Raw genomic sequence first — 11175 nt, forward strand, 5'->3', positions numbered from 1 at the left:
GCATGTGACAAGTTTTATATTAAGGCCTTTAAAAACTGGTAAGACATAGTTTATAGTTTCGTTTCGCATATTAGTTTAAGCGGCTCGCCCCATAAGATGCTCTGACAGAAAGGCTGCGTGTGCCGCTGACAGAGACGCTAGGCTGTTTAATGTGTTTGAGATGTGCTGTCTTCCTGAATGCATAACTTACATTTCACAGGTATATTCTCCATCTGTAAATGTTAGAAAGCCATGGAAATATTTCCATTTTTCTGTCAGAAGTGCATGAGCCTTCTGCTTTGGGATTCTCCGCTAGACTTCAGTGAACGAGTGCCGCCGCACGCATGCACGCCAAACAGACAGAGCTCAATTAAATAGGAGTGCAATAATTCTGACAAAAATATACATTTCGCTGAAATATTTGTAGTTGGACAATAAATGTGACAATTAGAATTTTATACCTACAAGTAAGATTATTTTTATGAGAGCACTGTCTGTAAAGTGACTGTATTGGGGTAATCAAAATAGCCTAACACAACTCTGTGCTTTTGTTATCATTTATTTTCATTTTTAGTTTAGTGAATTTAACTTCCGCTTTAAAAGCCTTATTTTTGTTTTTAGATTGCAATGTTACAATGTTAGAATGAAATGTGATTTTTTTTTGCACATAATATAAAGGCTTATATGGTTACATTCACTTTATTTGTTTTCAGTCTTTAATATGTATTGTTTTGTTGGAAAATATTGGGCGGTAAGTGAAATATATATATATATATATTAAATACAGATTTTATAAATCCAAATACAAAAACACCGAGATATATATATGTATATCGCAAATCGGCCAAAAAATACAGATATTAATTTTTGCCCATATCGCCCAGCCCTACCAATAGCTGCTTGCATAAAATTCAAGGCATTGATGTTTGCCTACAAAACAACCACAGCTCTGCACTGCTTTACCTGAATTCACTACTTCAGACTTGTGTGCCATCTAGAAGCTTGCATTCTACAAGTGAATGGTGCATTATAGAGGCACAAAATCACTTTCATAGACTTTTACCTTAACTGTTCCCTGCTGATGGAATGACCTGCCCAACTCGATCCGAGCAACTGAGACTTTAATCTTTGTAATATCCTCAGATGACAATGTAGATGCCTGACAAACGTTGTTGTTGTTGTGATCATAAACTGTATGGATGTGATTACACGCAATACACGGAGCTTTTCTCTCATTCTTGTAACACGCTACTTTTGCAAGGTTCCGTGAAAACGTTTCAGCTTTTATTTTCCTTTTTCGCCCTGAAGAAGATATCACAGGTTCATCAAGTTCGTCGCAATTATCCATCCTCGATCACTTTTAGTCAGCATAGACGAAACTCCTCTCAGCTAGTGTCTTTTCAAAGTGAAAGTAGCCTTGTCACCTGACCTGAATACAGCTCGCTGATTCACTAAAATGGACTTATCGGCTTCTGTTCAAAAACAACAAGGGAGCTTGTCGGCTTCTGCAGTAAAACGTTAAAGAGGACAAAACCGGCTTTTTTGACAAAATGTGTTTAGGGTTCAAATCGTGTTATATGTGGAGAATAATGTACGAATAATGCAATTTTTTTTAAAGTGGCATTTATCGGTTTTTGCAAATTAACTTATATATATATATATTTATTTTAAAAAATGACCCTCTAACAGAAGCGTTCTCTATTCTATCTACTTGTTTTCTTTTTATTTATTATTTACCAAAAAAAAGACTAACCGGGACTTGTCACAGCACTTACATATTAATGCTCTTTTGTTGGTTTGTTTGCTTCTATTGTCCTCATTTGTAAGTTGCTTTGGATAGAAGCGTCTGCGAAATTACTAAATGTAAATGTAGACGTTCAAATCACAAAAAGTAGGTTCAATTACTTAAACTGACTGTTAAGTCCTTGTTAAGGATGTACCGTAGGTGCAAATATCTAAGCTAAATTCATCTGGTTTATTATTGTAGCTCATTCAAGATCACTGACTGTCTAAAATGAAATGATTCAAGGGGATATCAAATCCTGAGCTGCCAACAAACACTGTCCTTTTCATGACAGCTGGATGTCAAACCACTGTGTAATAGCAGGTATGAAATGAGTAACTGTTCAACAAGGACTCTTACCATAAATAGACCTCTCATTTGTAATGAGAACGGAGAGCCCGTCTCGTAGATAGAGTGCATCGCATGCAGGCATCTACCTCGCAGCTGACGAGAGGCTTCTGATACTCCGATAGACAGGTTGGGCGTAAACACACATATTAATACATTAACAGAAGGGCGTGCGGGAACGCTCAGCGCCTGGTAATCTGGAGCGACTGGAGCGGGACTGATAAGATTCTCTCCCGCTTCCCGCAGCACAGGCACCTCTGTTGGCTGCCGGCCAATCAGAGCTCATTCCGAGGGCCTACATCAGGAGAAAAGAAAGCTGCAGGCATGGTGTGTCTCCACCCCCCGTCCAAAAATACACAAAATCAGAGTTTGCATTCGATATTTCAGACAGCCGCTGTCAACATGATTCACTCCCCTGTCAGCCGGCGCAGAAATAAAATAATGAAATCCACCTCGAGGTAGAACAAAATTGTGCCGAGGAGAATATTTTACGGGGCCTCTCGGCCGGATGGTCTGCGTGTGAAGGTTGAGATGTAAATTGATAGGAGGACAGTTCACATGACCGCACGCTTCGATTTAAATAACAGCGAAAGTGACTCACCAAGCCACTGATGATTTGATTATTTATATATCGTGAGACTTCATTTGCTGCGAGCATGTGGTTTATTACTTCCAATTATTAGTGCGTCTACAAAACTAATTGGTCATAAACAATATGCGAGCAGTGGGTTTGTGATTAAGTGGCATTTTTGTGAGGGTCTAAACCCCACCTAAGCTCATCCCACCGGGATGCACGGATCCAGAACTAGTCAAACAAACTATTACAAAAGGACTTGTGCTCCTCTGATCCATCCGCGGCGTTCGGATAAACGACCATGCAAACTTCAATAAGATTAATGATATTGATGAATGCATTCAACTTCTTCTGCGTCTCGATGTGAATTCCTTGTGAAGAACAAAGATTGCGAGCTTCTCTGTAATAGAATCTACCGCTCAGAGACGTGGTGTAGAATGCCAAAGACAGGCTTGAGAAAATTCTAATTTCATTCTGTACACGAGCTTCAAATTCTTCCTACACACAGAATGTAACTTGTAATTTTTCCCCCCTCCGACGGAGATATTTCCTCTTGATAATCGCAATCCTGGCAGATGAGATGGAGATGATGCGAGCAATTATTCTACACAGACCCTCATAACTCAGTTTGTCTTTTTGCACCCTTCTTAACCTTTAAGAACAGCTCAGTGGGCCAGCATCTGTCTGATACCTTTAGAGACCATCCTGTCTCCGCAGGGGGCTTTCATAGAGTTTGTCTTGCACTACAATCTCTTTTTAATGGAGTTTTGAATTTTAGTGGAAATGCCAGGCTGTGGAGCCAAAGTGCATTTAATTGAGTTGAGCTCGCCTAATTTCTGAGCTCGCCTGCCAAATCTGCAATTTAGCAGCCTGCGATTGCTCTTCGGATTTCACAGTGTTGGGTGAAACTGATGGTTCGCCATGTCTTTTGACCAGAGCAAGATCACCAAAGCTGGCAGAACCACAAGGAAAAAAAGGAAGCATCCAAACTGTGCGAAGTTTGTGATGTGCCAGCCGGATGACAGGTTGGCATGAGAAGAAACCCACGCCGTTCCCAGTGGTCGTGTAATTGGTGCCAGCTCTTTCAATTTCAAACGAAAATTAAAAGCATTTCAACCCAAACCAAGGACGGGTTTGGTCCCCGAGCTCAAAAACTGGCATCTAAAATAGTAAATATTAAACGTAACCGTGTGAATGCTCTTTGTTCATTTGTCTGTTACATTTCAAACAATCACTGCTGCAAATAAAGTCCATTTCATCTTCAATGAAAAGATTCAATATTAGTGTCGTCCAATGTGGCACATAATGCCAAAGAAAGTGAATGTTCACTCCTTCAAATGTAATTCAAAAATCGTCTCAATGACGTCCTGTGGTTATATTGCCCCTACAGCAGTCACGACGAAACTGAACACAGATCCCATGCTTAGACAACACTGCCCCCTCTCAGTCTAATTTACAAAGCAGTCCTTCACCTTCTTCAGACTGGTATGAGTCAACACATTGTGAATTACCCTGCCATACAAATTACACTACCATTCAAAAGTATCTGTAAGATTTTTTTAAAGGAATTAATACTTTTATCCAGTGAGGACGCATTAAATTGATCAAAAGTGACAGCAAAGACATTTATAATGTTACAAAAGACTTCGATTTCAAATAAATGCTATTCATAATTTTTTCCACAAAAATATTAAGCAGCACAAATGGTTTCAACACTAAAAATAATAAAAGATGTTTCTCGAGCAATCAGCTTATTAGAATGATTTCTGAAAGATTATGTGATTGGAGTAATGGCTGCTGAAAATTCAGCTTTGCAATCAAATGAATACATTTAAAAATATTAAAATAGAAAACAGCTATTTTAAATTCTAATAATGTCTCACAATATTATTGTTTTACTGTATTTTTAATCAAATAAATGTAGCCATGGTGAGCACAAGAGGACTTTTGAACAGTAGTGTATTAATCAAATAATTTGAAACTCACAACCATAAATGTGTATGATCCCTGAAAATTTCCCACATTTATAAATTGTTTGCCATTAAAATGTAATCAGTGTTAATTTGGCACGATTGATGACAGCATTTAATTTACATGAAAGCAAAGCCTAAAACTTAAACTCGACCAGAACGTTCTTACCGGGAAGCTTGTACTTGTTGTAAAAGGATACTTTCTCTTTCTTGTATGATGAGTTGGTTTTGTTGCTCTAGCTGTTGGATTTTTTTCTCAAACGTCTCCTGTTCATCCCTGAGTTTCTGGACAGACTCATCTTTTTCTTCACTAACTCTGAAAAGAAACACAAACAAAACAGATCAGATACACAGCTGTATCACCATGCACAGAAAATCACATTGGCTTGAGGGCTACTGTAATCATTCATTCAGTCTAAAAAGTATCAGATCACTATAATGAGAAGGCTTTACCTGGCCAGCTCCTGGATGAGATTGGCAATCCGACGCTTGTCCTCTGGGCAGAGATCCTTCAGTGATGGCTTACTTTTGGCTTGAGCAGCGCTGAAGAGAGGCTACAGTCCAGAACAGACACTTTTACATTTTATTTCCATACATCTATAAAACACAAATTTCTGAAGATTTTATGTACAAATCAAATGAATAATACTGGTTAGATTCTTAGTACCTCCTAAAAATAACCATGTGAATTAACGACTGCCAAAGAGAATTAGATTTGCACTTCCTGAAGGAAATATCATTTCATGCAAGGTGATGTTCGATAAAGACAAAATTGCATATGCAAATATTAACATACCGGAGTATATGCAAAACAACACATTTTCTAAATCTACTAGTTGACCTGTTGATCTGTCTTATTGAAGCAATTAATTATTAAGCTGGTTTCAGGGGTACCCAAAATTTTATGCACAAAATGTCTAAAATCTAAAGCAAGTCAATAATTCAGACACACTTGCCTGTTTCTAGTGATTTCAAAAAACTTTTGATCTAAAGGCCGGACAGATAAAAAAAATGTAGACAAATATAATACAAAATGAAATTTTAATTAGCTGTTTTTAAGTTGTTGCTGGAGTGGACATTGAAGAAAAATCAGTCAAAAAGTGTCCCACATACATTCAATTATAGGTCAAATAATAGATATATCTGAATTTATTAAATATATTTTGGTCACTACTCCCTAAATAATTTTCATACCATCATTTGGCATCATAGTTTCATAGTTTTTAAAAGTGTATTATTTAACATGTGGAAAATAGCAATAGTACAGAATCAACTTTTGATTGCAATGTATGTTAAATTATTTGATTTGAATTACAGACACAAGGATGCAAAAAAATATTTATTTTTTTTAAATGTCAGTTTTAAAATGTGGATTTTCATTTGATTTTAGCATAAGTATATACAGTCTCTACTTCAGCTGTGTCATGCCACACTGGCATTGTTGTTTTTATTTCAAAACAACGATAATTGGCAAATGGTGAGAAGTTTGCATCCCTGCAGACAACTGAGGCACTTCACCTCCCATATGCTGTAAATATTAATTTTTCAATGCCTACCTGAGCTAAAGTGAGAGAAGGCAGGTCCGGTTCTGGTGCAGGTGTAGTGGTTTTGGATTTGGCTACAACAGAAGGCAGCTTCTGATCTGAAGCTTTACCCACCATCATCTCAGCACTTTGCACTGCTGAATGCAATCCTGTTATTTTCCTACTTTTATCCATGCCGCTAGCTCTTCTTTTTATCTTTCCCTCTGTATTATTTGCAGACTCAACCTTCAGACCGGCATTCTTGCTCATCCCTAAGAGAGGATGGGAGTGACAGTTTTGAAATGTCAAACATGAGTTGTCAGAATGATGAACAAGTCGTGATATTTTAGTATTTGACAGTATCAGTCTAAAACATTGAAAATGGCATAAATCCAAGTCTCACCTGTAACAAAAACCATGGGCTGCTCTTCATCTGATTCTAAGCAAGTTAAAGAAAACACAACAGACACAACATGCCTACCATCAAAAATAAGAAGTCTATCAGCTAACGGTCTAAAAATATTGAAGAGAATAAGACTGCAGCATTAATCCAGAATTACTCCAATATACGCGGTAAAATGTTACGTGGTAGTTAGGCTTATGTGGTACTACTGTAATGCATTGTTATGTATGTATATGCATTTTACTGTAGTACTGAAGCAGTATATTATTGTAGTACATTTCAGAGAAGTATACTTGTAACGTTACATTGAAAAACGCTTACAATTCACTGCACTACGTTTCTTTCTAATAAAATTAATTAAATTCAGTACAGTAAATGTATTGTCACGACAACTGCAGCTTTATGTCCTAAAACTAGAGTTCGGTTAAGCTGACAATGAAAATCCGCTAATAAGCTATTAGCCTCCCTTCTCTCATAAACACAGACCACGGTACACGGTTGACCTTTAATGCTTGCTAAATGATAATAATATAACTAATTTAAACAGTCTCATTGAACAAAAACACGAAAAAAATGTAAGGATACTGTCATGAATCCAGTAAAATCCATTGCCATTTGCGCCCTCAGCAACAGACGCCATACTGAAACAACCGCCACTTCCAGATTATGCGCAGGAGCTCCTCCTCTTTTTCATCTCTGGGGAGTGTCATTGGATAACGTTCACTTGCCGCACCCGTCTATCTAGGAGACTATTGGTCAAATTACCCATCTGTCATATTCTCAGCCAATAGAAGAGGAGAACCTCAGTGTTTTGGTTCTGCGTGCTTGGTAACCTCAGCAGCATCCGTCGGTGTGACAATGCAGCACGCGAATCAATGGCATAGAAGTATTTGTGTTATTTTGGAATGGAGGAGGTAAAAGATGACAAGACATGTAAGGGGTTTGTAGACAGACTCACCCTCGGTATTATTCGGGTTTTGGGTGAGTGGACAATGCTTAATATTATTAATTAAAAACCGCATGCTAGGCTGCATGGTCTCCCGGGTTGTTTTGGTTTTAGGTGGTCAGGATGGGAGGCCAGCCAAGAGCAACAAACAAAGCACCTTTTAGGGTGGATAAATATGTTTGTCTTCTTCATTAAAGTTGCTCATGCAAACCAGGTCAATTATCAATGCCCAAACTGAGATTAATTTCTTATTTAATGGTTGATTTATTCTTTTTGCTTACGCATATATGTGCATTGCATTCATGTGTTTGACAGAGAACCTCCCAGGTGTGCTGGATGTACGATTTGTAGAGAAACCCCCTGCAGAAAAGCGATGCCTTCTCTCCTGGGAGCAGGTATGGAGGAATTTCAGTTTACCAGAGAAGATTCTCAAAGCAAAGCTTTGCTGTGGGTATGTTTACATCAGGTGTGCTTTTCCTGTGTTTGCCAGAAAAACAACTGTGCTTTGCCGGAAGATCTAAGAGATTTCTATCACACAACCGATGGCTTCATGCTTGCCTGGAACACCAAGCTGGAAAGTGAGCACCCTTAAAGGGGTCAAATGATGTTTTTTTAAAGATCATTATTTGGTGTAACAGGATATGTTGACATGCTTTAATGTTAAAAAAAACACATAATTTTTCAAATACTGTACATTATTGTAGGTCCTCTATGCCCCGCCTCTCTCAAACGCTTCGTTTTCTACAAAGTCCCTCCTTCCGACAAGCGCAGTCTGCTCTGATTGGCCAGCTGATCCAGTGTATTGTGATTGACCGAACACCGCAAGCACTCGTGTGAAATGTAACGGCCCTTACCATAATCGCGAGCTTCATCTTTCAAAATAAATGTAAAGACAGAGCCCGAAAGGGGAACAGAGTCGCGTGACAGACACAGTGATGAAGCTGAACTTACGCATTTGAACAGTCCATAGCAAATACTTAAACTAATAACAAAACAGTAGCTAAGCCTAATTTAAATTAGGTATGTTTTTTAACAAAACAGTAGCTGATTCAGAAGCATCAGATTGTCATAGCAAAGTCAGAATGACCTCCTCTCCTAGGTTCATGAAACGGTCGTCCATAAAATGCATTGCTGTTCTGTTGTAAGTAATCTTAAAGATTCCTAAATGCATCTACTTCTGGAAGGCCAAATAAAGTGCTTTTGCTTTCGCCTAGAAACACACAGCGTCTCCCTGACATGCTGCTTCAACACTAACTGCAGTTACTGAAACCACGCCTTCTTTCTTTACGTGCACATTTGGGTGGCATTATACAAATATTTCCACGTAGTGAGGTAGATATGTGGGGGCGTGTTAGAACGAGCCGTTTTAGGGGGGCGTGGCAGAGTCTTAACTTTGATAAAGAATATCTCTTTGGTTTTGAGACTTTAGTCTTTGCAACTTCAGGGATCTTATCTATGCACAATCAGCTTGTAACGCTCCAAAGAGAAAGGAAAACTTGAAATCGCATCATATGACCCCTTTAAACATGCACTGATCTCTTAAACCCGTTATAGTTTCGATCAACTGTAAACGATGCTGTTTAATAATGTATCCCTATTATTATGCTGCTGCTTCAAATCTGATCAGTGTTTTCCTTCACATAATTTTCTGATTCCATATTGTAGTTAAGCTTAAAAAAAATTTGAGTAAATGTATATGCTTTGTGTCTTACAGATGAAGTGGTTCCAGTGGGTTGCATGATGATCAGCAATGTAGCTCAGTTACGCCCCCTGATTCAGTCAAATGTATATTCCCTCCCCAATGCACCTACTTTAGCTGATCTTGACTTCGATGATGACTTAGAGGGTGATATTTTCTTACATCTTTAGGCATTTTTCTGGTATAGCGTAATGTCTTTGCATGCCTTTTGTTCAGTAAAATTTGCATGAATTATACATCTGATTTTTTTTTTTTTTTCTGTTTTTAGAATCAGATGGCCCTGAAAAACCTCATTTTGATTCTCGTAGCCGCATCTTTGAGCTGGACCCCTGCAATGGTAATGGCAAAGTTTGCCTTGTTTACAAGAATTGCACTTCAGGTGATTATGCATCCCACAATTAATCCAGAAAGATATAAAGAGATCGCATACAAAAAGGTTTCATATCATTTTAATCTACCATCTGGCCCTGTGTCTGCTGGCCCGTTCCGTGTAGGTGTAATGGCCCAGCAGTGTGAGGTGTGGTTCTTGGACCGATCACTTTTCTGGCACTATCTCACCCCCTCCTTCACTGCCTACTACCGGCTTATGATCACCCATCTGGGGCTGCCGGAGTGGCAGTATAATTTCACTCCGTATGGCCCCAGCCCACAAGCTAAGGTCAGCATTATCTATTCAGAACTATCTAAACGGAAGATTTGAGTGACTATTTTTAGTATTTTTTTATTTTATTAATATCTATACAATGTTTTAAAACCATTTATATTTTTTTACTTTTAACACATTTATATTCAGATACAATATATACTGATACAAAATTGATTTTATTTATTTTTTTATAGCCAGAACAAATTAAATTAAAGTAGATATGTATATTTTTTTCTGTTAAAAACTGTTGACTTTGGCTTCTTTTGGCTTATTTTATTAGGGATATTTTATTTATATCATATATATATATATATTTGAAGTCTCTTATGCTCACCAGTGCTGATTTCTTTTTGTAGAAAAAATAGAGTGTAAACAGTAATATAGTGAAATATTAATACAATATTTAAAATAAGTATTTTCTATTTTAATATATTTTAAAATGTAATTTATTTGTGTGATGGCAAAGCTGAATGTTTAGAATTCATTACTTCAGTCTTTAGTGTCACATGATCCTTCAGAAATCATTCTAATATGCTAACCTTTATTATTATTATTATTATTATTACTTCTACTGTTGAAAACAGCTGTACTGCTTTTTTTATTTTATTTTGTGGAAACCATGAAAAGAACAGCATTTATTTGAAATATAAATCTATTATAACCATACAAATGTCTTTAATGTCACTTTTTATTCATTTGAATGTGTCCTTGCTGAATAAAAATATTATTTCTTTTTTTTTTTTTACTCTTACTGACCCCAAACTTTTAAATGGTGTGTATGTGCACAGTTTCAGTATGTAATCTACTGCTACAAACTGATTTGAAACTCTCCTTTGATTTCCTTGATGCAGCAATGGGCCGCCCTCTACCAACCCCTGACGTTCCATGGTGACTCTCATTCTGATGCGGCTGGTGAACCTCTACTGAACAAACTGGACCCAGCCAAGGCGTTCCGTGGCAAGGCCAAGCCACCAACTCCCAAGAAGAAGCAGGCAGCACAGGTCCCAGCGAGCGGCGGGAGCACAGCAAAATCACAGGGGGTCTCAGGGAGACACAGTGTGACTAAACGATGACCCCAGTGTCCCAATAAATGCCCATGGAATGTTGTCATACAGGCATGTTGATTGTACTTTATGCTCATGCTGGGCATTTAACCTCACGCAAGCTGCTTAATTTCATCTGTTGATGCCCACGAGTCTGTATATGTACACAATATTTATTAAAGATCAAAGATGGAACAGTCCTGAGATTCTTCAATAGCTTATTCCTCTGTAACCCAGAAGTTAGTAGTACACACTAGACTG

General features: G+C 37.8%; 2 protein-coding genes across 7 annotated transcripts in view; one reads left to right on the top strand and one right to left on the bottom strand.

Annotated features, from left to right (window-relative positions):
- kiaa1328 (KIAA1328 ortholog) overlaps positions 1-7274 on the bottom strand; it is a 26252-nt gene extending 18978 nt beyond the window's left edge. For 5 of the 6 annotated variants that reach the window (XR_001610858.1, XR_001610857.1, XM_016292895.1 and 2 more), the window contains exons 1-5: positions 7166-7274; positions 6581-6616; positions 6211-6449; positions 5108-5208; positions 4855-4970 (exon numbers count right to left, since the gene is read on the bottom strand). Coding sequence is in view for 4 of the 6 variants with exons in the window: in XM_016292895.1 (XP_016148381.1) it covers positions 4855-4970; positions 5108-5208; positions 6211-6449; positions 6581-6616; positions 7166-7220 (547 nt within the window). In the remaining 2 variants the exon portion in view is untranslated. The remainder of the gene's footprint in view (positions 1-4854; positions 4971-5107; positions 5209-6210; positions 6450-6580; positions 6617-7165) is intronic. The other variant, XM_016292897.1, reaches the window with a different exon arrangement.
- A 113-nt stretch (positions 7275-7387) lies between these two features.
- tpgs2 (tubulin polyglutamylase complex subunit 2) lies at positions 7388-11111 on the top strand. The gene is made up of 7 exons (XM_016292902.1): positions 7388-7561; positions 7842-7921; positions 8017-8104; positions 9241-9372; positions 9494-9604; positions 9720-9883; positions 10723-11111. The coding sequence occupies exons 1-7, from the start codon at positions 7486-7488 to the stop codon at positions 10942-10944; spliced, it is 873 nt and encodes a 290-aa protein (XP_016148388.1). The 5' UTR covers positions 7388-7485; the 3' UTR covers positions 10945-11111.
- Positions 11112-11175: the final 64 nt, after the last annotated feature.

The sequence above is a fragment of the Sinocyclocheilus grahami genome, unplaced genomic scaffold (assembly GCF_001515645.1).
Source record: "Sinocyclocheilus grahami isolate Dianchi unplaced genomic scaffold, SAMN03320097.WGS_v1.1 scaffold294.1, whole genome shotgun sequence".
NCBI classification, from domain to species: domain Eukaryota; kingdom Metazoa; phylum Chordata; class Actinopteri; order Cypriniformes; family Cyprinidae; genus Sinocyclocheilus; species Sinocyclocheilus grahami.

Coding starts and splice junctions, on each gene's coding strand:
- tpgs2 (XM_016292902.1), top strand. CDS start 7,486: ATGGAGGAGGTAAAAGATGACAAGACATGTAAGGGGTTTGTAGACAGA. Junction 7,922..8,016: donor GCCTTCTCTCCTGGGAGCAG/GTATGGAGGAAT, acceptor TGTGTTTGCCAG/AAAAACAACTGTGCTTTGCC. Junction 9,373..9,493: donor CTTCGATGATGACTTAGAGG/GTGATATTTTCT, acceptor TTCTGTTTTTAG/AATCAGATGGCCCTGAAAAA.